The following is a 22,432-nucleotide window of genomic DNA, read 5'->3' as shown; positions in this document are numbered from 1 at the left end:
CAGCACCCACACCGTTTGCGGTGGAAACGATTTTGGAGAAATGCACAGGCAGAATATTGCAGACAGCAAGAAGACAATACCAAATATATGTCGTTATCTCGCGCTCTCCCACTTTTGCATTTATAAGCGTTTCTTTTACTTTTGTGTTTATAATTTTTGTGTTTTTATTTGATACCTGTGTCAAATTGACTGAGGTATTTATTAGGTATTAGGTATTTTTTTGCGTAATAATAATGTAATTTACTTACTTCTTCTTTACTTACTATAAATAAAAACAAGAAAGGAAGCTAACTTCGGCAAGCCGAAGTTCATATACCCTTACAGCTATTGCAAAAACTAAATATTCTTAAAAACATTAAAATTATGATTTACTTGCGTACATGTTTAAAAACATTGAAGCTATGATGATTTGCAGCCATATTATTTGATAGTTCTTGTGGCAGCTATATGATGTCGTTTTCCGATTTTAATAAAATTAAAAAGCGGAATTCTGAACTGTCAAATACATAATAAGACAAAAATAATTAAAAAAAAAATTCCATAATAGAAAAGTTACATTAAAAAATATTGTTTATATATTTTTATTGTTTCCATGGGAGCTATATGATATATCCGTCCAATTGTAATGAAATTTAAACCGTAATTCTGAAATATTTAACCATTACTATATGTCTAGAAACAAAAAAAATTAAAAAACTGCAAAGCTATAATTTTTTGTTTATATATTTTGATGAAATTTAAACCGTAATTCTGAAATAATTAACCATTACTATATGTCGAAGAACTAAAAAAAAATTAAAAAACAGCAAAGTTATATTTTTGTTATTTTTTTCCCGATTGTTCCTATGGTAGCTATATGGTATAGTCGTCCGATCCATCTCGTTCCGAATCATATACTACCTGCAATAATAATACAATTTTTGGGAAAGTTTCATGCTGATAGCTTTAAAACTGAGAGACTAGTTTGCGTAGAAACGGACGGACAGACGGACATGGCTAGATCGACTCGCCTAGTGATGATGATCAAGAATATATATACTTTATAGGGTCGTAGATGTCTCATTCACTGCGTTGAAAACTGAATGAAATTATAATACCCTCTGCAAGGGTATAAAAATAAGAAACCATCAGTACATAAGGATAGGCTAAAAATTATTACTTCATAATAAATTTAATTCTCTTATATAAAAATATAACGTATGGCCATAGGATCATAATTATATTGAACAAATTATAAAAAAAAATAAAAAAAAAATAAATGAATTACACTTTCTGATTCGAAGAAAAAAAATGAAATAAAATAAGATGTTCATTTATATTATATACATATTTCCAGCCAAGGTAACGAAATTATCCTAGTTTCTGCCTTAACACATTTATAAGACACATTAAAAGAAGTGGAGTTGCCGCAACCGCCTCGATTTTTTTAAATTAAAATGTAATACTTTCTGCATAAAATGCCACGCTCTACGCTCTTTACAGACAGAAAAAGGCAATTTTTCTGGCCTATTCTCGGCTCGCTGTGAATATGAGCCAAATATCTAAAATATTGGTAGAAGTCGAACCGTTATTAGAAAAAAACGAAGCACTGGTCGAAACCCAAAACTTTCTGACAGCGATAAAAGGCATATATAACATTAAGTCAGTTATTCTAACACGTCGTGCTCCCAGCTAGCTGCTCTAAGCAGTCGCAAAGTCTCTCAAATGACTGTGAGCAGGACTCTAAAAAACTCGTGACATATTGTCAGAGATATTTAAAAAAAAACCTCGCATTAGTTTTGTTTAACGCAATTAAGGTACTGACTGGTACTCGGGAAGTTCAATTTAACATATATATTTAACATTACACTTATCATTTTTTTTTCATAAAAAGTAATTTTTCGGGTGAAAAAAATTTAATCTCAATGGACCAGATGGATTTAGACATTATTGGCGAGATTTGAGTAGAAATTTCGGGGCCGAATCAACCGTGGTTTGGGGCGCTTTTAATAAGCTAGGAACTCGTAATTTACAGTTCACAGCTCCAGGATGGGCAGCAGTGGGTAATACGGGTACTGAACAACAGCCTGCTTCCATATTTGATGTACAAGTAAAATCGGGAAAAGCCGCATATATTTATGCAGGTTAATGCCGGAGTCCATACGAGTTGTCAAACCACACAATTTTTGCGAGATTGTTTCGTCGAAGCTATGGACTGGCCAGTGTGCTCTCCGGATCTGAACCCAATAGAAAACATTTGGGGAGTACTAGCAAGATAATGCCAAGTATGAGTGCGTTCAGGACCTTAAAACAGCTATTTTGTCTGAATGGAGCCAACTTGACCCAAGTTTATTTGAAAACCTCTTAAAAGTCAATGAAAAACCAAATTTTTTATGTTGGTATTTGTCAAGGTTTTGCGATAAACTATTAAAATGTTGTTTTCTTATAGCACTAATATAATTATAATTATTGTTTCTCATTTCCCACATCAGAACCAAAAACCAAAAGTGTCTTATAATTATCAGCCATGTTCCAGTTTTCATTTCGGAAAGATTCACACGGATTCGAATTTCCCAGACCTGTTCCATTTTTCTCTTCCGAAAGACTCACACGGAATCTAATTTCCCACTGGTAATTCTCTGTAATTCTCTTAAGAATGGGAGCTTTATGATATAGTCGTCCGATTTTGATTAAATTTAAACCGTAATTCTGTCAAAGAACTAAAAAAAATCAAAAACAGCAAAGTCATAATTTTATTTTATTTAGTTTTCCGATTGTTCCAATGGGAGCTATATAATATAGTCGTCCGATTTTAATAAAATTTAGACCGTAATTCTAAAATATTCAACCATTACTATAAATCAAAGAACTAAAAAAAACAAATTAAAAAACAGCATATATAGCGTCCTCACACAGCCGTGTAAAAGAGTTGTAGCGAAAAAGTTGAAGCGTCCCATTCAGATAGGCACCCGCTGATGCAAAAAACAGCTGATCGGACTACTAAAAGTTAACAAACCCAAAAAGAAGAAGAGAAATGCAATTTTCCCGCCAACAAAATGGATATTAACGCAATACTAAATACAATTTTGACATTCACAAGTGGAAAGTTTAAAGATGAAAGCTAGATTTTTAAGTTAATGCCTTCCTATTCTTTCATATTACCGAATTGGCATTTGTTTTTGCTTAAATTGGCAGATTTGGCCAAAATGCATCTCCATCTGCGAAAAATCACAAAATTGCAAAGTACAAATTATTTAACTACTTCAAAAATACTGAGTCCCAACCTACTACTCGCAACAGCGAGCTGTAGCGTCTTTTCCCCGTCTCTTTCTAGCACATCTACATATTATGGAAGAAAAATCCGCTGAAGCGTAATTTGGTCACTGAAGCAGAAAAGCCGCCTGTCTAAATAGGCTTATAGAGGTGGAGAAAAATCGATGTTCGTGGACATCGAAGTTTTCAATGTTTTTAAAGAAAAAATTATTAAAACATCGATGTTTAAAAAAAATTGTGTTTTGGCCTAAGGGTCCCCCCCTTAGTGTTACATTTCTGAATTCTTGTAATGGTAAACAAAAACAAATTCTTCATGACTAAAGATCCACCGCCGCTTCATATTTTAAAATATCTCAAAACACCTAATAATTTAATTTAAAAACTTGACTTTACTCTCATACCTTTTAAGCTTCCATTACATTAGTAATGTAGTAATAACATCAATAATCGTTAAAAACATCGATGTTCCCAACATTTTTTTAACGTCGATTCATCGATGTTTCTCCACTTCTAAACTCTTAAAAGCTGGGCTTATTCAGTGTGGGATGTGCCAGGATGTTGAAGAAAACTTGATTTTTGCCAAGCGATTGCAGGAGGCTGAAATGATCGTTATGTTAGGCAGCAACGGTGTAAAAAATTCAAGGATGGATACATTGTAGCTGAGAATTCAGGTATGTTCAATTCAACAAGTTTTGAATTTAAAGCCTATAGCATCTAACGTGGAAAAGAAAAATAATGAATATCGGTTATGGCATGAGATATTAGGTCACATTGGTAAAGGAAAATTGGTGGAAATTAAAAGAAACAATTTATTTAGTGACAATAATTTTTTAGATAATGTTTATCCAGTTGTTTAAATTTGTGAAACAAGCCAGATTGCGATTCGAATAACCCCTATTTGTAATCCATTCTGATGTATGCGGCCCAATAACACCTGTTTCACTTGATTTTCGCGGCTTAATATACACATTATTGTGTAACGTATTTAATGAATTAGATGATTAATAAAATGTTGTCAACTGTTACGAAGGACATAGTGCACTTTTGACTTTTTATATTTATTATATAATTTAAGCCAAAACAGGGACTGGCGGTTGCATTTCGAAATAGTCGATTGCTCAATAAATTATTTCTTAAGCAGAATTTTTAGTATTTCGCATTTAGTAGCGAAAATTTGTCACCAAAACATTTCGATTTATATTTATTTATTCGCCAATGGATAAATCGTTATCTGGCTTATCAGATAACTTAACTCTAAAACTAATTAAAAAATATTCCCTAAGCAATTGCCTAAGCACATCTTTATTGGATCCCCAACGCAATCGAATAATCGCTGGAAAGGCGTTAAACAGTTTCAAAGCTCTTAAAATTGGCTCATTCCGCGCATAGTTGGTCCTCGCAGCACTTTCGTCAAACGACGGTACGGAGACTTCTGGCTGGGACGTTAAATTTAATTGAGTTTAATAAGAAGGGACTATCATTATTACCAATTATTACATCATTGAGAAAGAGCAAGTTCGCTATCGAACGCCTATCTACAAGACTGTAGGCGTGCAGTAGGCAACATTGGCTAGAGTAAGCTGGCAAAGGTTCCGAAAAGTGTAACGGCTGACGTGCAAATATTAATTTTTTTTTCTGCAGCCTCTCTATCCTATTAATATGTATATCACCTGAAGGGTTCCAAATAAAGAACGCATACTCCACCCTTGAACGCACAAATGCTAAGAACACTGTTAGTCTTGAGTATGGGTCCCTAAACAGTACAGTGTTTCTTTTGACAAATCCGAACATTGCATATGCCTTCGGCAGAATATGGTTTATATGATTAATAAACAAAAATTTGCTGTCAAAGAGGACCCGAAGATCCATAATCTCGGAAAGTGCAGAGAGTAAGTGGATATTAATAACATATGTTGAATATTTAATATTTAAGACACATTTACTATAGCGAACAACATAACATTTATTCAGTCTGAGAGGCAAGTTGTTCTGAATAGCGTCGCTTGTGATAGGTTGTGTTTATCTTGTGCTCTGTGATTTTGTCAAGTTTTGATTAATATCTGAAAGTACAGGTGTTTTTCTTTTAACCTCTGAACCTCTGCATTTTGGGTGTTAACAGAAGTGTTATTCTGCGCTCCGTGTTAATTTTGAATATTGTGTCGGTACTACCGTCACTTTAGTAGTCGTAATTGATTGCTAATTATTAAAAACAATGACTTCATTAATTTGTGAATTTTATGTTCAATTATGCATTGACTGCTTTTGGTTTTGCAAAATTTCTGAGAGCAATTTCTCACTTTTATTGCGCGCTTTTCAAAAATTGATTTGTTGTTGTTATCCGTGCTCTCCTAGCTATGGTGAACTGTCCGGTCGTGCTATCTTATCTTATGTTATGTTATCTATCTTAACTAAAAAGAGTTCTTCTTTTGTTTTGGTTTATCACGCTCTCCATAAATTCGTACTGCCTGTACTTGCGGATCTATTGCCTCAATACAGTCGAGGTTAATTAAATAAGTATTACACTTATTTTTTTAGTTCAGAGTTCATGTTCGTACTGTATCCTGTGCGTTTAACAATAAAATTACTATACGTCAACCTTTGGTTTGCTGTTGGATTGGCGATAACTAAGCCCATCCTTGCATCGTTGACAATCAAAAACCTCGTTTTTGCCTTATCTGGACGTGTCCGAGCTGCAGCCATATTGAGGTCGATATGAAATCGTTTATGACTTTAAAGTTTTTTCAAGTGGATTTTGAGAACTTCAAGATAAATTTAAATCTGCGGAATCTTACTTCAAGAATCTAAAAGTGTTAAGTGCTACCTCAAATTTGATAAAAAGTAATTGCTCGTTATCTGTTCCAGAGTCTGCTGCCCTAATAGTGTTTAGCCCTAAAGCGGGTATATCTCTTCCCCGTTTGCCGTAGAAGCATGCTGGCTTTTATGAGTTTAATAAACCTTTCACAACTAAGCTTTTTCCTTGTCCGGCCATCGTTAGAGTATTGTTTGTGCATATTGTCTCCGCAGACTGTCACTTATCAAAATATGATAGAGTGTGTATCTGGGACACTGACCGTCGGTTGCCATCTTATAGTGATAGGTTACGTTTGATTGTTTGATTCGTCTCTGCCATTGTGGAAGTTTAACTATGCCCCTTATGACCCTTTCCGTGTTCCTTGTTATTCGGAGTATCTTAAGCGTGAAATTTTATTAAATTATTAACTTTTTTGTCGTGATTCTATGTAACTACCACTCGATGTGAGCAGGGGCATATCGTAAAACAGATCCCCGTTATTGGCATCTTTTTTTTTGGCAATTATTTGTATTTTACACGCTACACAAGGACGATCCTTGTTTTCGTATATGCGTAGGAGTGTCCAAAGATCCCAAATATTAAGTGCAGTGTAGGTAAAAGCTTGTCAGTATTCTTGTGTTGTTATAAGAGGTGCCCGTGTCTATCATGGCCAATAATCGCCAGGTACGCTGGGTGCCGTCTGCGGAGACGTCGTCGACCCAATGACGAAGCAAGCCGTCTAGCCAGACGGTTCGTGTGATCCAAAAAGCGATCTATGTATCGATTTGAAAAGCTACAAATTGTCTCCATATCCGTAACAACACATGATTTTTGACATAATGGTGCCATTTCACACCCAGTATCCTTCTAAGCGCCTTTGATATGCACGTTTGTACCCTATTAAGAGATGAATCACAGGATGTGCCCCAGCAAGATATTCCCCAATTCAACGTCGGCAGGACAATGGCTGATACATGGTCGAAGAAGGCAGTCCATTCTGACCAGTTTTGATCTAGCTGAGCCATATACGCGGTCAATTTGTTCTTTCCAACAAGGGCGACGGTCCAATGCTACTCCAAGGTAGGTCACCTTGTCTTAAGCCTATTCCCATCAAGGTAGAGGCTACGCGAACGGCCAGGGCGGAGAGCAAATATTGTGTGCTGAGTTTTGTCGGCGTTCAGTGCAATGTTCCACCGAGAAGCTCAACACTCGAATTCATTTAAGAATTTCAGGACACGCCCGGAGGCAGATGATGGGGTACTACCAACTGCAAGAAATGCAGTGTCATCTGCATAGGTGGCCAGGAGTGTACCGCGTGCAACTGGGTTTTGAAGACGTATAAACTGTATACAGGACCGGCTCCAGGACGCTTCTTTGCGGGACCCCATCACGAATTGGGCGTAGTCCAGAACGATGTCCACGGATGTCGACAGCAAACTCTCTTTTTTCCAAGAATAACACGATTAGCTTCCATAATCCCTCAGGCAAAAGTGGCATTAGTTTGTAAATTAGACCTTCGTGCCAAACCCTGTCAAAGGCCAGTCGAACATCAAGAAAGACAGCTGAGTGCTTCCAAAGCACCCAGTACATGATTCACTACTCTGTGCACTTGCTCAACAGCACAATGGCGACTACGAAAGCCAAACTGGTGGTCTGAAAGTGCTTTATCAAACGCAGCTATAGTTAAGAGCCTAGCAAGCAAGATTCGCTCAAAAATCTTGGAAACATTGGATAGGAGACTAATCGGTCGATAGAAATCTGGGGAGCACAGGTCTTCTACTCTTTTTGAAACCATTGTGACTAGAGTACGTTTCCAAGGGGCTGGGAAATGACCAAGGTCTAGGGAGGCATTAAAGAGTTGGCAGAGCTGCGTAATGACTGAGCTAGGCAGAGCGTTTTCAACCTTTCCGTCAATAGCTTCCATGCCAGGAGCTTTAGTGAAAACTTGTCGCCTAATATGATCACGAACCTCACCCTTGTCTACTGGACGCACATAAACAGTAGGGCCAAAAGAGAGTCCTTATCAAGAGATAATTGTTTGGACTTATTGGCTTGTTGCAAAGTCAAATGTATTGAAGCGATTTTCCAAATCATCTGCAAATACTTCAGCAATCTCGAAATCGCTGTGGGCCCAAGTGCCATCGTAACGTTTAAGTGAGAATCTCTGAAGTGGCTGTCTTTTTAGGTTGCGGGTGCATTTCCACAGCGCAAACCCGTAATTCTGGTTAGGGTCAATAGCACTGAGCTTGTCCATAAAGAATTCAGACTTGGCCAAACGGAGGACTTTTTTAAGATCTGACACAGCTGCCTTCCACCATGCCATGTTGATGGCATGCCTCATGCTGCTGGGTGCATGACCTTTTCTGGCCAAGGCAGCCATTTCTAGCTTCGAAGCAGACCAAGATGGTGGAGAAAGAGGAAAGAAACTTCTAGCAGGCGGGGCAGCTTGGTGGATCTGGTCAACTAAGTTGCCAGCTTCCATATACATCTGCTGGCTCTGCGATACAATCATGCCTGCAAAATGTGCAGGATTTGTTAGCAGAGTTAGAGATTACATTGACATGCGGACTGGGCTCTTGTGGTTATGTGAGTCCTGCAGGGAAGTGGAACTTAAGATGTGTGGCTTTATGTGGCAGACTCGTGACGCTTTTAAGAATCTTTTTGGAGTGTTAAAGAAACTCACTGTAGGGCCTAACGCGGTAAGTGAACAATTTAAAAGTAAACAAGAATGGAAGCAAACTTCGGCAAGCCGAAGCTTATATACCCTTGCAGCTATTGCAAAAACTAAATTTCCTTGAAAGCATTAAAATTATGATTTACTTGCGTATATGCTTAGCAACATTAAAGCTATGGTGATTTGAAGCTTAATAATAGTTCCAATGGCAGCTATATGATATCGTTTTCCGATTTCAATAAAATTAAAAGCGTAATTCTGAACTGTCAAATTATTAATTGGTAAAATATGTTTATATATTTTTATTGTTTCCATGGAAGCTATATGATATAGTCGTCCGATTTTGATAAAATTTAAACCGTAATTCTGAAATATTTAACCATTACTATATGTCTAGAAACAAAAAAAATTAAAAAACTGCAAAGTTATAATTTTTTGTTTATATATTTTGATGAAATTTAAACCGTAATTCTGAAATAATTAACCATTACTATATGTCGAAGAACTAAAAAAAAAATTAAAAAACAGCAAAGTTATATTTTTTTATAATTTTTTTCAGATTGTTCCTATGGGAGCTATATGACTACTTCGTCCGATTTTGGTAAAATTTAAACCGGTATTCAGATATATTCAACCATTACAATATATCGAAGAATTAAAAAAAAAATAAAAAAAAACAAAGTTATAATGTATTTTTGGTTTATTTTTCCGATTGTTCCTATGGGAGCTATATGCTAAAGTCGTCCGATCCGGCTCGTTCCGACTTATATAATAATAATAATAGGAAGACAACTTTTGGGAAAGTTTCATGCAAATAGCTTAAAAACTGAGAGACTAGTTTGCGTAGAAACGGACGGACAGACGGACGGTCGGACGGGCAGACGAACATGGCTAGATCGACTCTGCTGCTCAAGAATATATATACTTTATAGGGTCGAAAATGTCTCCTTCACTGCGTTGCAAACTTATAATACCCTCTGCAAGGGTATAAAAACTGCTAGGTGAGTCACTTAAGCGAGCCTATTAGAGCGGGCGCTTTTTAAATTCAGTTTGTGAAAAGGAATATGCCCCAATTACAATTTTAATTACTTGTAATAAGTTTTTACCTGCACCTAGCTCATCACCCATATCACTGGAGAAGTTGTAGAGTAGCCCGGTGGATCAAAAGCTTTACAGCCAGAAGCTTTTAATGCTCTAAATAATACAATTGTTGGCCTGATGATGAACTAATAGTAAAAGAATTTGTTCCTAACAGACAAAGAAAAAATGTAAGGGGACTTAATATGAGCTGTACGCTGACTATTCAGCCTTAAATGACCAACTCCAAAGTTTTTCCAAACTACTTTAACACTTTTAGGAGAGGTGGTGCTTATTGCTGTTAACTTCAGTCTTATATCGGAAATATTTCAGCCTGAATACCCCAATAAAATAGAAGTTGTTAGTGTAAAAGTTTCCTAGATGCCTTACTATTTTTGTAACCTGTTCTTAATATCCCCCTGGATCTGACATTATAATTAATGAACATCATTTGTCTGCTATAAAATCTGTTCTATCTCTACTTTCTGACAAAGATCATTTAATTCTGTTCGGAGATTGCGGTCTCCCAGATATATCTTGGTCATCTCCTGTCGATTCCCATGCTTGCACGCCTTTGTCGGATTATGACTTTGTTGATGGACTCTTAGAGCTATGATTACAACAAATTAGCTTTATCAGAACTCTTTAAATAGGCAATTAGATCTGGTATTTGTTTTGGATCAGTCGTTGTATCTAAAATTGACCCTCTATTTGCCCCAGAGGTCCGATAACATTTCCCTGCCCTGCCCTGATACCTATTTCGATTTAGTTTCTCAACTTATAACAAAATGCTTCCGTTAATGTTTTAATAAACTTTACTACTTGATTTCCGAATTCAACAATGGAAAGTTCCACTGAATTATACTTTATCGTTTTAAGATGTTTTTAAAGAATGCGATCCTGACAGTCTTCCTCCAAGACAAGATTTTCAAACTCTTAAAAGCCATATGATTTTAATGTTTTTAACAATCAATGCTATTCTATGTATTTTCAAATAATCCGAAGCAGTTTTATAACTTTGTAAGTGTCAAGCGAAAAACTCCGCCTTGCCTTTATTAGTACGATTAAACCCAACAGAGGCGTCTACTGACTCTGAAATTGCTGAAATATTTGCCAAGTTCCTCCAAACTAACTATAGAGCGGATTCTTGTCTAAATTCAGTTAACCCTTACAAGTTAAACAGATCAAATTGTATTTTTTCCCCGGTTATAACAGAATGTCCTCTTCTAAGGGATTTGGAGACCATGGGTGCTTGCATAAGTTTTGTGCCTCAACTATTTGTAAAGCGATTCTTAAACTGTTTCAATTGTCTACCTCAACATCAGTTTTTCCAACTATCTGGAAAGATTCTTTTATTATTCCACTCCATAAAAAGCAAGGAAAGTCGGAATATATTTAAAAACGCAATTTTCATTATGATTAAAGTAAAATCTGGAGTGCCGCATGGTAGTCGTTTGGGCCCATTGCTATTTACTTTATTCATCAATGATCTTCCTTCTGTCATAACACACTCTCGAGTATTAATGTATGCTGATGATGATAAACTTTGTTTGTCCTATAATAATTTCCAATCAGATTTCGGTTTACAGTCTGATATTGATTATTTTCAGAGATGGTGTCAATCTAACCTCTTAAATCTGAATTTCCTTAAATGTAATATAATGACATTTTATACCACTGGACCGAATATTTTCGGTCAACAATTTAGGAGTTCTTCTTGACCCAAAATTTAAAATTCGACCGTCACACAAAGTCTACTGTTAACAAGGTTATGAGTCTTCTTGGATTTATTAAGCGATGGTCAACAGAATTTGCCGATCTTTATGTAGATAAATTATTATATACTTCCCTTCTCCGTCCTAATTTAAAATATTGCGCCCCCGTTTGGAGTCGGTACAAAAAAAATTTTCTTTTCGACCTTTGTGGTTTGAACTGGGATCAGAACTATTACTATTGCTTAATTTACCCACTCTTGTAAATCGTAGAATCATGCATGGAACTATTTTTATGCAAAATCTTGTCAAAGGTGATTTTGACTTTATAGAATTGGTAAGCCGCTTAACTTTTAATGTGCCCTTTAGACCAACCCCCAACTACCATCCTCTTACCTTGCCAAGATGTAATTATTATAACAATTTATTTAATCAAACTTGCATATTAACCTATATCCCTGCCTTAAAAACTACTTAGTTTTAGTTTTTTTATAAATGTTATGTTATTTGTGTTTAAAAACGTGATTCTAAAATTTTTAACCATTGCTGTTTGAACACAGATTTAAAAAAAAAAAATTGAAATATAAAAAATTTAAATGTTTGTTTCACTTCTTTTTTTTATATTTTGATTATTTCCATGGGAGCTATATGATGAACTCGGCCGATCTTTACGAAATTGAAATCGTAATTCTGAAATATTAGATTATGACTGACTATATAGAAATTAAAAAAAAAATTCCAAAAAACGCAGTTATTATTTTTTCATTTATTTTTCTGATTGTTCCAAGGCTAGCTTTATGCTTTGGCCGACCGATCCGGCTCGTCGCTGCAACAGAAAGACAACTTTTGGGAAATTTTCATGCAGATAACTTTAAAACTGACATATGGTATTAAAAGAGATTACGTCATTTTATACCTCAAAAAACCTTACGTAAGCTAAGTCGAAAAGTTTAAAAAGGAGAACAAGTATTTTCTTGAACGCAGCTAAACATCTAATTTCCAGTGCTGATCGAAATTGTAGAAATAATTAGTTAGACACTTGGAATAGGAACTTCCAGAGACTTTCATTCGGGTTTATACAATCTTAACAAATATTCTACTTACTCGATTCATTAAAACGGCTCTTCGAATTTCCCGGACTCCGTCGTACACCAAACGAGAAGCATCAATGAAGTCATTTTCGTCGACATCTTTGTTAGAATTATTCAATAAGGCTCCAACAGCTGCTCCAACGCGTTGATCAAATTTCATCATTACTTAAAACAAATGAAACAGTAAAAAATCACATATGTTAGGTTAGCAACTTAATTTTAAACTAGTTGAAAAAAATTTAATAATTTAAAATTAAAATTTAGATAACTTATTTTGAAAGTAATTATCTATAATATCGTAATAATTTGATGTAGCTTTTTTGAGGTTCCTACGAAACTGTCTGTCTGATCGCGACGGGTCCACCGAGACTCTGGGTGTTTTGCGAACCTCCCTATCAGGCCGCCAAGGTGTTTCGCCTAGCAGGTTTATTTAGGTTCTGCCTTATCGCCCAGCCATCTATAGCTCGACCTAAACACGACCTAGCACCGTTGGATCTAAGCGCTGTAGCCTTAGACTTGTAGAATTGGAGTCGTTTGGCTTTCCGCTTTTGTGATATTCATCCTGAATCTCTGATTCTCTCACTGTTACTCCGGTTGAGCTACGCTTGCTCCGGAAGTACAAAAAATACATCGTTGATAAACCCTGTTGGCGTTCAAAAACATCCTCAAACTGCCGCCTTTGCTGCTCCTTTAAACGGAAGAATAGCTTTGCAATTTGCCTGATGACTATGATCTTACAATGACTTATGATCCAATCACCATGCCTGAGCTTGGCCATAGTTTGTCTGAGCCTGTCCAAGTTACCTTGCGTCCGGTATCGCCAAGCAATGGCTCTTTCGACTGCGGGGTTTCACTGATTTTCGGAAACTATTTGCTTCACGTTCATCTGCGACCACTGGTTCTCGCCTCAAGACAACTGGTCGAACTTTCTGTAGAAAAACTGTGGATGACGGAAGTTAATAAAGTGTGGTCCAGAAGCTGTTTAGGGATATTGGAATCCCTGCCAGCTCCTTTCAACTTAAGAACGAGCGGGCCCTTTGAGTCGTTATCAAAGGTCTCCATGCAAAAACTTAGATAGGCGAAATAGATATAGGCTAGGCTTAAAGCCGTGGAGCACAATCCTCGTAATGTATAAAACCCCCTGGTAAAAATAGTAAGGCAAACCAGGATACGTTATTTGTTGAATTAAAACCAGCTAGAAACAACAAAAACGTTTATGATATTCGCAAAATAAATTACCAGGTGGTAACAGTGGAAGCCCAGCACCAGAGAAAAGGTCCCTTACGGAGTTTCCGTGTGTGCCAGATGTGCTGGTGCCATGAGACTAAGGTCAAGGAGAAGTGTAGTTTCGTAAATTTCATTTATGGTAGTGGATATTAAATGGCACCGTTGCGGCCTAAACAGCACAATGACCAAGACCAAGGAGAGAAAATGAAAAAATCAACTATCAACGAAGTTGTGACCCGCGAGTGCATTATTCACATGGCGAAGCGTGTCCACAATATCGGTTTCAAGGAGATCTGGAGGATTGGAATGCCCTCCAGTTTTTGGGGATGCAGGCGTTTGTGCCCTCTGGGAAACCCTCTGATGGCGATTGTTTCTAACTCAAGTATGCAGAAGTATACCTATTTCTCTACCATCTTTGTCTACTTCGACGCCAGAAACTGCTGCTTTGGTGAGAATAGGCATGATCACTTTAACGTTACGATGGCACTTTCGAGATTGCTTGCAACAAGCCAAGAAGTCTAAGCAGCGATCTCTAGACTAGGACTCTCTTTTGGCATTCCTATTGATGTGCGTCCAGTAGACGAGAACGAGGTTCATAATCATATTAGGCGACTTGTTTCCACTAAATTTCCTGGCATAGACGCTATTGACGGAAAGGTAGCAAAGGCTCTTCCTAGCACAGTCATTACGCAGCTCTGGTAGCTCTTTAATGCCTGCCTTAACCTTGAAACGTGTTCTAGTCACATTCGCACCATAAAAAAGAAAAAAAAAAACTGTACTATTAATGGTAAAAGAAAATTACAAAAGAGCATAACTATACCCATGAAGGTAAATTGAAGTTTTTTTTAAATGAGAAACACAACTTGTCTAACATTAGACAAATGGTGTATATGAATTATTAGAAGCGATATAAAAACCGTTTTAGAAAAATTTGTGAAAAAAACACAAACAAAAAAGCAAAATGATTGACAACAACATTGTTTCACTGCCATAAATTGAGAAAGCAGTTAGTGTTCTTACACTCTGTATATATTTACAACAATCAGACCTAAGAAAGGGAATAGCATGAGTTCTATCCCAAGCCCCAAGTAATTTTACAATGGGGTTAGCTTTTGGTAAAGATCGAAGAGCAGGCCAAGTATAGAAACCATTTTATGGAGCTACGAAACTTAACTTAATTTCTTTGGAAAAAATATTACAAAAAATTTTCCAGTTCAACGTTAAAAGAGTTTTAGCTTTGATTTTTGAGGCAATAAACAAAGGATACCAAAAACGTTTACATGCAATCACTTCTGAACTAATAGTTCGATTAGAAACATTTTTGTACGAGCTAATAGATATTGAGAAAATAAACATTTTATTTGTTATATGCTAATTGGCATCTTTCATGTCTTAGGGTGGCATGACCGATTCTCGCGGTTTGTGGACGTGCTCACATTTTTAAATAAAAGGCATTGGGTGGTCATAACTAGAATCTGCATTTAAAATCCCAAATCTGTAGCTTTTACAGCTTCCGAAATTTCGACGTTCTTACGGACAGACTGACGGACGGGCAGATGCAGTTCTGTCCTAATCAAGAATATATTAGGGTGTCAAAAAGTCCTGTAGTAACTTTATGAACTTTCAATTCAATATGCGCATTTTTGTTTGTTAACTAGTTCCAAACGAGATGCCAACTTCATAATGCCCCCTTATAGAAGCTCGCTTTGCTGTTGGAAAAAAACTCGAGAAGCCAATATTCTTTTGTGACCAACTTCAGACTCTTCCAGACCTTTTTTAATATACATTAAGCTAATTTATACCAAAATATCAAAGTATTCCATTTCTTGGTTTTTTTTTGCCATATTTTTAAAGATACAGTTTTGAAAAATTGAATAAAAAGTAAAAAAAAACCTAGTGAAAAGAAATGATCGGAATTCTTGTGAATTAGAATTGATTAAAATGTCAAGTCAAATATATAAGTGAATTTTTTACTTATTTAAAAATTACCGACAAAAACTTTAAAATATCATGCATTTTTCGCAATGGGAACTTGATTAAGAGTTACTTTCGGGTACACTCCAAAAATGAAGTGATTCCTTTAAAAATAAATTCATTGCTTTAAAGAACCGCGGTTTTAAGTATGACCTTAATTTGAAGGAGAGGGTTTTGAATGTACAGCCAACAGAAGCCCAAAAATATGCTACATTCCTATATCTCCACATATACAAAACATGTAATGTTGCATACACTGAAGGGCCGTTTGATGCCATCTAATATTTAAAAAATAAATAATATAAATATTTAAATAATAAGAAACAAACAAAATATTGGCAGCTCTGGCACCAAAAGATGGCATTTTTAAATGGTGATAAATTTTAAACCCTTTAATGCTTTTAAATTAAGCATTTTAGATAAGCGTTACTCAACCAATTTAAAAATAAATGTGCCTCAGGATCAAGGTCTATCTTCATCATCGATCACAACGGCACTATCTAATAAGCGTAGAATAGTATTTGACAGGCAGAGCAGTCTCAGCACGGCGGCAGCCTAATTCAATAAGTTTTAAATAATTACCCAATTTGAAAAATTGTTGTGTCTAAATATGACCAAAACACACATGTACAGCCCAAAAACCACTATTTGAAATAAACATGCGCTTTAGCGTTTATAGTTTCCGAGATCACGACGTTCATACAGACAGGAATGGCTAGATCGACTCGGCTATTAATCTTGATCATGAATATATATACGTTATAGCGTCAAAAACGCTTCCTTCTTCCTGTTAAATACTTATCAACGAATACAATATACTCTTTTACTCTACGAGTAACGGGTAATAACATTACCAAAAAGCATTAAATTAGCATCGTTTTTTCATTCCGTTTTGTCGGCAACTCCATGGTATGTTAGCCTTTGGTATGTTATAAAACGGTGTTTTTATACCGAAATCGCTGTTATTTTTTGTTACGGTCTGTGAATTTTTGAACTAATTGCACATTGAACCGAAATCTCTCTGTTATTTTTTGTTACGGTCTGTGATTTTTTGTACTAATTGCACATTAAAATTGTCATGTCTGAGAAATAGTTGCTGTAATTGATGAGGCGAATAATGTAGCGTCATAAGCCCACTAGATGTATCTTAAATTACCTGAGTGATCCTCTTGAAAAATTAAACTTTTAATCTTCTCCGTGTTACCTCCGGCGGCTGCTACTTTTAACTGTATTTATTAATCCCCTTCCCTTAGATATAAGTCCTTCTTGCGTACTTATGTACGCTGATGATGTTAAATTATGTCTGCGTTATAAGGATACTTAATGCCACAAAAGTTTACAATCTGATCTTAATCTCTTTCAAATCTTTTAAACGAATGTATGAAACTATAATAAAACAGACCAAAACAATAAAAAATATGTTTGCTGTCATTTTTGAATTTTGGGAACGTATTACGTTTCGCTTAACACGAGGATTTTTACCCCCTTGTTAAGTGAAAACAAAGTGTATATTACTTTTTATCGTGTCAATCCAAAACACGTGACTTATACTCTAAGCGACTGCACTTTGAATAGAATTGCTAAACTAAAATTTTCAAATCATATTTCGTTCAAGATTAATATAGATTATGGTGTACTTGGTTTTATTAAAAGGTGGACAGATTGATAGCCCCGATTTGCTGTGTCGTCTTAACTTCACTGTGCCAAGTAGGATTAACTAGAAATTATATTTCCCTTATATATAATCAGTGTAGATCTATTTATGACTTGTATGAGCCCTTGAGAGACTTTTCCTATAATATCTAATTCTGACTCTCAGAATTTACATCCTACTTCTTTTTCTAGCGTCAATCCTCTCGCGAATCGTGTCGTACGACACACAGATGCGCACCTCGGTCGGTTGGCCGGGTGGTGGGTCGTAAGACTCCGCGCCTGTTGACCTGTTTGTTCCCACTGTGTCATCCTGTGCAACTTCTCGGAAACCCCCCGGGCTTACACGCCTTTCAAAAAAACATCAAGAATAGGCGATTTAAAAAACACACATTTGCGCTTCTTAGTTGCCATGTCGGATTTTGATCAAATTTCATCATTACTTAAAACAAATGAAACAGTAAAAAATCACATATGTTAGGTTAGCAACTTAATTTTAAACTAGTTGAAAAAATTTAATAATTTAAAATTAAAATTTAGATAACTTATTTTGAAAGTAATTATCTATAATATCGTAATAATTTGATGTAGCTTTTTGAGGTTCCTACGAAACTGTCTGTCTGATCGCGACGGGTCCACCGAGACTCTGGGTGTTTTGCGAACCTCCCTATCAGGCCGCCAAGGTGTTTCGCCTAGCAGGTTTATTTAGGTTCTGCCTTATCGCCCAGCCATCTATAGCTCGACCTAAACACGACCTAGCACCGTTGGATCTAAGCGCTGTAGCCTTAGACTTGTAGAATTGGAGTCGTTTGGCTTTCCGCTTTTGTGATATTCATTCTGAATCTCTGATTCTCTCACTGTTACTCCGGTTGAGCTACGCTTGCTCCGGAAGTACAAAAAATACATCGTTGATAAACCCTGTTGGCGTTCAAAAACATCCTCAAACTGCCGCCTTTGCTGCTCCTTTAAACGGAAGAATAGCTTTGCAATTTGCCTGATGACTATGATCTTACAATGACTTATGATCCAATCACCATGCCTGAGCTTGGCCATAGTTTGTCTGAGCCTGTCCAAGTTACCTTGCGTCCGGTATCGCCAAGCAATGGCTCTTTCGACTGCGGGGTTTCACTGATTTTCGGAAACTATTTGCTTCACGTTCATCTGCGACCACTGGTTCTCGCCTCAAGACAACTGGTCGAACTTTCTGTAGAAAAACTGTGGATGACGGAAGTTAATAAAGTGTGGTCCAGAAGCTGTTTTAGGGATATTGGAATCCCTGCCAGCTCCTTTCAACTTAAGAACGAGCGGGCCCTTTGAGTCGTTATCAAAGGTCTCCATGCAAAAAACTTAGATAGGCGAAATAGATATAGGCTAGGCTTAAAGCCGTGGAGCACAATCCTCGTAATGTATAAAACCCCCTGGTAAAATAGTAAGGCAAACCAGGATACGTTATTTGTTGAATTAAAACCAGCTAGAAACAACAAAAACGTTTATGATATTCGCAAAATAAATTACCAGGTGGTAACAGTGGAAGCCCAGCACCAGAGAAAAGGTCCCTTACGGAGTTTCCGTGTGTGCCAGATGTGCTGGTGCCATGAGACTAAGGTCAAGGAGAAGTGTAGTTTCGTAAATTTCATTTATGGTAGTGGATATTAAATGGCACCGTTGCGGCCTAACAGCACAATGACCAAGACCAAGGAGAGAAAATGAAAAAATCAACTATCAACGACGTTGTGACCCGCGAGTGCATTATTCACATGGCGAAGCGTGTCCACAATATCGGTTTCAAGGAGATCTGGAGGATTGGAATGCCCTCCAGTTTTTGGGGATGCAGGCGTTTGTGCCCTCTGGGAAACCCTCTGATGGCGATTGTTTCTAACTCAAGTATGCAGAAGTATACCTATTTCTCTACCATCTTTGTCTACTTCGACGCCAGAAACTGCTGCTTTGGTGAGAATAGGCATGATCACTTTAACGTTACGATGGCACTTTCGAGATTGCTTGCAACAAGCCAAGAAGTCTAAGCAGCGATCTCTAGACTAGGACTCTCTTTTGGCATTCCTATTGATGTGCGTCCAGTAGACGAGAACGAGGTTCATAATCATATTAGGCGACTTGTTTCCACTAAATTTCCTGGCATAGACCGCTATTGACGGAAAGGTAGCAAAGGCTCTTCCTAGCACAGTCATTACGCAGCTCTGGTAGCTCTTTAATGCCTGCCTTAACCTTGAAACGTGTTCTAGTCACATTCGCACCATAAAAAAGAAAAAAAAAAACTGTACTATTAATGGTAAAAGAAAATTACAAAAGAGCATAACTATACCCATGAAGGTAAATGAAGTTTTTTTAAATGAGAAACACAACTTGTCTAACATTAGACAAATGGTGTATATGAATTATTAGAAGCGATATAAAAACCGTTTTAGAAAAATTTGTGAAAAAAACACAAACAAAAAAGCAAAATGATTGACAACAACATTGTTTCACTGCCATAAATTGAGAAAGCAGTTAGTGTTCTTACACTCTGTATATATTTACAACAATCAGACCTAAGAAAGGGAATAGCATGAGTTCTATCCCAAGCCCCAAGTAATTTTACAATGGGGTTAGCTTTTGGTAAAGATCGAAGAGCAGGCCAAGTATAGAAACCATTTTATGGAGCTACGAAACTTAACTTAATTTCTTTGGAAAAAATATTACAAAAAATTTTCCAGTTCAACGTTAAAAGAGTTTTAGCTTTGATTTTTGAGGCAAATAAACAAAGGATACCAAAAACGTTTACATGCAATCACTTCTGAACTAATAGTTCGATTAGAAACATTTTTGTACGAGGTAATAGATATTGAGAAAATAAACATTTTATTTGTTATATGCTAATTGGCATCTTTCATGTCTTAGGGTGGCATGACCGATTCTCGCGGTTTGTGGACGTGCTCACATTTTTAAATAAAAGGCATTGGGTGGTCATAACTAGAATCTGCATTTAAAATCCCAAATCTGTAGCTTTTACAGCTTCCGAAATTTCGACGTTCTACGGACAGACTGACGGACGGGCAGATGCAGTTCTGTCCTAATCAAGAATATATTAGGGTGTCAAAAAGTCCTGTAGTAACTTTATGAACTTTCAATTCAATATGCGCATTTTTGTTTGTTAACTAGTTCCAAACGAGATGCCAACTTCATAATGCCCCCTTATAGAAGCTCGCTTTGCTGTTGGAAAAAACTCGAGAAGCCAATATTCTTTTGTGACCAACTTCAGACTCTTCCAGACCTTTTTTAATATACATTAAGCTAATTTATACCAAAATATCAAAGTATTCCATTTCTTGGTTTTTTTTTTTGCCATATTTTTAAAGATACAGTTTTGAAAAATTGAATAAAAAGTAAAAAAAAAACCTAGTGAAAAGAAATGATCGGAATTCTTGTGAATTAGAATTGATTAAAATGTCAAGTCAAATATATAAGTGAATTTTTTACTTATTTAAAAATTACCGACAAAAACTTTAAAATATCATGCATTTTTCGCAATGGGAACTTGATTAAGAGTTACTTTCGGGTACACTCCAAAAATGAAGTGATTCCTTTAAAATAAATTCATTGCTTTAAAGAACCGCGGTTTTAAGTATGACCTTAATTTGAAGGAGAGGGTTTTTGAATGTACAGCCAACAGAAGCCCAAAAATATGCTACATTCCTATATCTCCACATATACAAAACATGTAATGTTGCATACACTGAAGGGCCGTTTGATGCCATCTTAATATTAAAAAATAAATAATATAAATATTTAAATAATAAGAAACAAACAAAATATTGGCAGCTCTGGCACCAAAAGATGGCATTTTTAAATGGTGATAAATTTTAAACCCTTTAATGCTTTTAAATTAAGCATTTTAGATAAGCGTTACTCAACCAATTTAAAAATAAATGTGCCTCAGGATCAAGGTCTATCTTCATCATCGATCACAACGGCACTATCTAATAAGCGTAGAATAGTATTTGACAGGCAGAGCAGTCTCAGCACGGCGGCAGCCTAATTCAATAAGTTTTAAAATAATTACCCAATTTGAAAAATTGTTGTGTCTAAATATGACCAAAACACACATGTACAGCCCAAAAACCACTATTTGAAATAAACATGCGCTTTAGCGTTTATAGTTTCCGAGATCACGACGTTCATACAGACAGGAATGGCTAGATCGACTCGGCTATTAATCTTGATCATGAATATATATACGTTATAGCGTCAAAAACGCTTCCTTCTTCCTGTTAAATACTTATCAATGAATACAATATACTCTTTTACTCTACGAGTAACGGGTAATAACATTACAAAAAGCATTAAATTAGCATCGTTTTTTCATTCCGTTTTGTCGGCAACTCCATGGTATGTTAGCCTTTGGTATGTTATAAACGGTGTTTTTATACCGAAATCGCTGTTATTTTTGTTACGGTCTGTGAATTTTGAACTAATTGCACATTGAACCGAAATCTCTCTATTATTTTTTGTTACGGTCTGTGATTTTTTGTACTAATTGCACATTAAAATTGTCATGTCTGAGAAATAGTTGCTGTAATTGATGAGGCGAATAATGTAGCGTCATAAGCCCACTAGATGTATCTTAAATTACCTGAGTGATCCTCTTGAAAAATTAAACTTTTAATCTTCTCCGTGTTACCTCCGGCGGCTGCTACTTTTAACTGTATTTATTAATCCCCTTCCCTTAGATATAAGTCCTTCTTGCGTACTTATGTACGCTGATGATGTTAAATTATGTCTGCGTTATAAGGATACTTAATGCCACAAAGTTTACAATCTGATCTTAATCTCTTTCAAATCTTTTAAACGAATGTATGAAACTATAATAAAAGCAGACCAAAACAATAAAAAATATGTTTGCTGTCATTTTTGAATTTTGGGAACGTATTACGTTTCGCTTAACACGAGGATTTTTACCCCCTTGTTAAGTGAAAACAAAGTGTAT

The 22,432-nt window shown here is 36.2% G+C and overlaps 1 protein-coding gene and 1 long non-coding RNA gene across 3 annotated transcripts in view; one reads left to right on the top strand and one right to left on the bottom strand.

The window, feature by feature from the left end:
- The window catches only part of LOC128264025 (uncharacterized), a 128,184-nt gene that overhangs the window by 27,133 nt on the left and 78,619 nt on the right, over positions 1-22,432 (top strand). The gene's annotated exons all lie outside the window — the stretch shown is intronic.
- LOC128264023 (catenin alpha) overlaps positions 1-22,432 on the bottom strand; it is a 184,434-nt gene that overhangs the window by 85,882 nt on the left and 76,120 nt on the right. For both annotated transcript variants that reach the window (XM_052999305.1, XM_052999306.1), the window contains exon 6: positions 12,611-12,762. In XM_052999305.1, the coding sequence (XP_052855265.1) occupies positions 12,611-12,762 (152 nt within the window). The remainder of the gene's footprint in view (positions 1-12,610; positions 12,763-22,432) is intronic.

The sequence above is a fragment of the Drosophila gunungcola genome, unplaced genomic scaffold, assembly GCF_025200985.1.
Source record: "Drosophila gunungcola strain Sukarami unplaced genomic scaffold, Dgunungcola_SK_2 000048F, whole genome shotgun sequence".
NCBI classification, from domain to species: Eukaryota; Metazoa; Arthropoda; class Insecta; order Diptera; family Drosophilidae; genus Drosophila; species Drosophila gunungcola.
Note: the sequence above shows the minus strand (reverse complement) of the source record. Positions and strands in the feature narration are given on the sequence as shown.